Below are 1,715 nucleotides of genomic sequence, written 5' to 3' on the forward strand. Positions count from 1 at the left end.
AATTTTATTCCTTTTAGTACCATTCTCTTAACCTTCAAATCCTAGTTAAAGTCATGGTTGTAATTTCAAAATAGGCAGTTAAATTCTTGTACACGGCTATTACATATCACTTTCATGATTGAAGTTAATGGACTGTACAAGAATTTATGCGTGTTAACGTAACACTAAGAGATATCTAAGCAAAAACCCCCCACACACATATATATTTATTTATTTTTGGAACGGGCACAATTTTATTAAAATGTCACAATCATTATTTAGTTCACTTAATTGGAAGTTTATATCACAAACTTCAGCTTAAAACTGTTAAATCCCGAAATAATAAATTCATAAGATACATTATTTCCTTATCATAGAAAAAGCATCATGAAAGTTCTTCGATTTTAAGCTTAAATACTCCTTCACACGCATTGGTTCGAAACAAGGGTTCAGAAATGCAGACGAAGGAGCCACCACAGAGTCAACTGGAGGTCCTTGAAAGTAAACAAATGAGATCCGTTGCTTTAACTGATTAACCTTAACTCGATGCAAAGGTGATACAAATTTTGCATTCGAAAAAATGTGCATGAGGTCTCCAAGATTCACTAACAATGCACCCTCAACAGGTTGTATTTGATGCCACCCTAACCCTTGAACAAATACCTCTAACCCATGCACGCCACCTAGGTGCAATATGGTTAGGAGGAGCGAGTCTGTGTGTGGTGCAAGACCAAGCGTAGAGTTCGGTTTAGGACAAGGCGGGTAGGAGTTAAGTAGAAGTGCACCTTGTTGAGATGAAGTAGCCCAATTTATTTCCTCTTGTGTTGCATTTATTGATTGAAGTATAATAACTATGAGTTTGTGAGCTAGTGATTTCACTTCACTTTGATAAGCATGCATTGTGTCACTACAATATTTAAAAAAAAAAACATACTTTAGTTACTACTCCGTACTAAAAGTAATCTGCAAGTAAGAAAAATGAGTCTAGCAAAGAAAAAAAAAAATACTCTCAATTTTTGGCTTTTTGAATTTTTTTTTTTTTTTATGAGAGTGTCGTTGTTTACAAAGTTTTCATGAAAAAACACTCCAAAAAATTTCATTTGAAAATGTGACATTAATGGTATGTGAATAGTATAATAATTAAATAATAAAGTAATTGTTCAAGTATTAAATTTTAAAATGCTTTCTAATATAATTCTTGTTTTTCCAAAAAGAATAAAAATAAAATAATTGTTCAAGCATTAATTATTGAAAACGTACCAAAATTGATGATAATCATTTGGCCAAAGAACTTTAGCATCATCATCAACCGAAGAATCCATGATAGTGAACCCTTCATGCCACATTGACTTATCAAAGTACGACGATATAGGAAACAAACCATAACCAGTGACTCCATTAGCAGATCTCAAGATCTTGCGCTTTTCGTCCATCGAGAGACCAAAAAGCCTTCGTGCCTCGGACTCAACCTTTTTAACCATTTCAAATGGTATACCATGGTTAAGGACTTGAAACATACCCAAAGTTTCGCACGCTTGTTTTATAACATCCATTGCATTGGGATCACTTAGATCGACAACCGGTATTAGTGTATGTGTATCTTGAATCATTTGAAGAGGCTGGTCTAGTTGAATGGGCCATTGATGAGTTTCTGGAACCTCATGCATTGTGTTAAAATCAAGAGGAGTGTTTTCAAATTTAGCATAATCGCGAAAGGCTTCTGAGAGAGTAGTCAT

General features: G+C 34.1%; 1 protein-coding gene across 1 annotated transcript; it reads right to left on the minus strand.

Annotated features, from left to right (window-relative positions):
• Nucleotides 1-339: 339 nt before the first annotated feature.
• LOC139876089 (gibberellin 3-beta-dioxygenase 1-like) lies at nucleotides 340-1,715 on the minus strand. The gene is made up of 2 exons (XM_071863390.1): nucleotides 1,240-1,715; nucleotides 340-886 (listed from the first exon to the last, which is right to left on the minus strand). Exons 1-2 carry the CDS (start codon nucleotides 1,713-1,715, stop codon nucleotides 340-342), a joined length of 1,023 nt encoding a protein of 340 aa, XP_071719491.1.

The sequence above is a fragment of the Rutidosis leptorrhynchoides genome, chromosome 11 (assembly GCF_046630445.1).
Source record: "Rutidosis leptorrhynchoides isolate AG116_Rl617_1_P2 chromosome 11, CSIRO_AGI_Rlap_v1, whole genome shotgun sequence".
Taxonomy (NCBI): domain Eukaryota; kingdom Viridiplantae; phylum Streptophyta; class Magnoliopsida; order Asterales; family Asteraceae; genus Rutidosis; species Rutidosis leptorrhynchoides.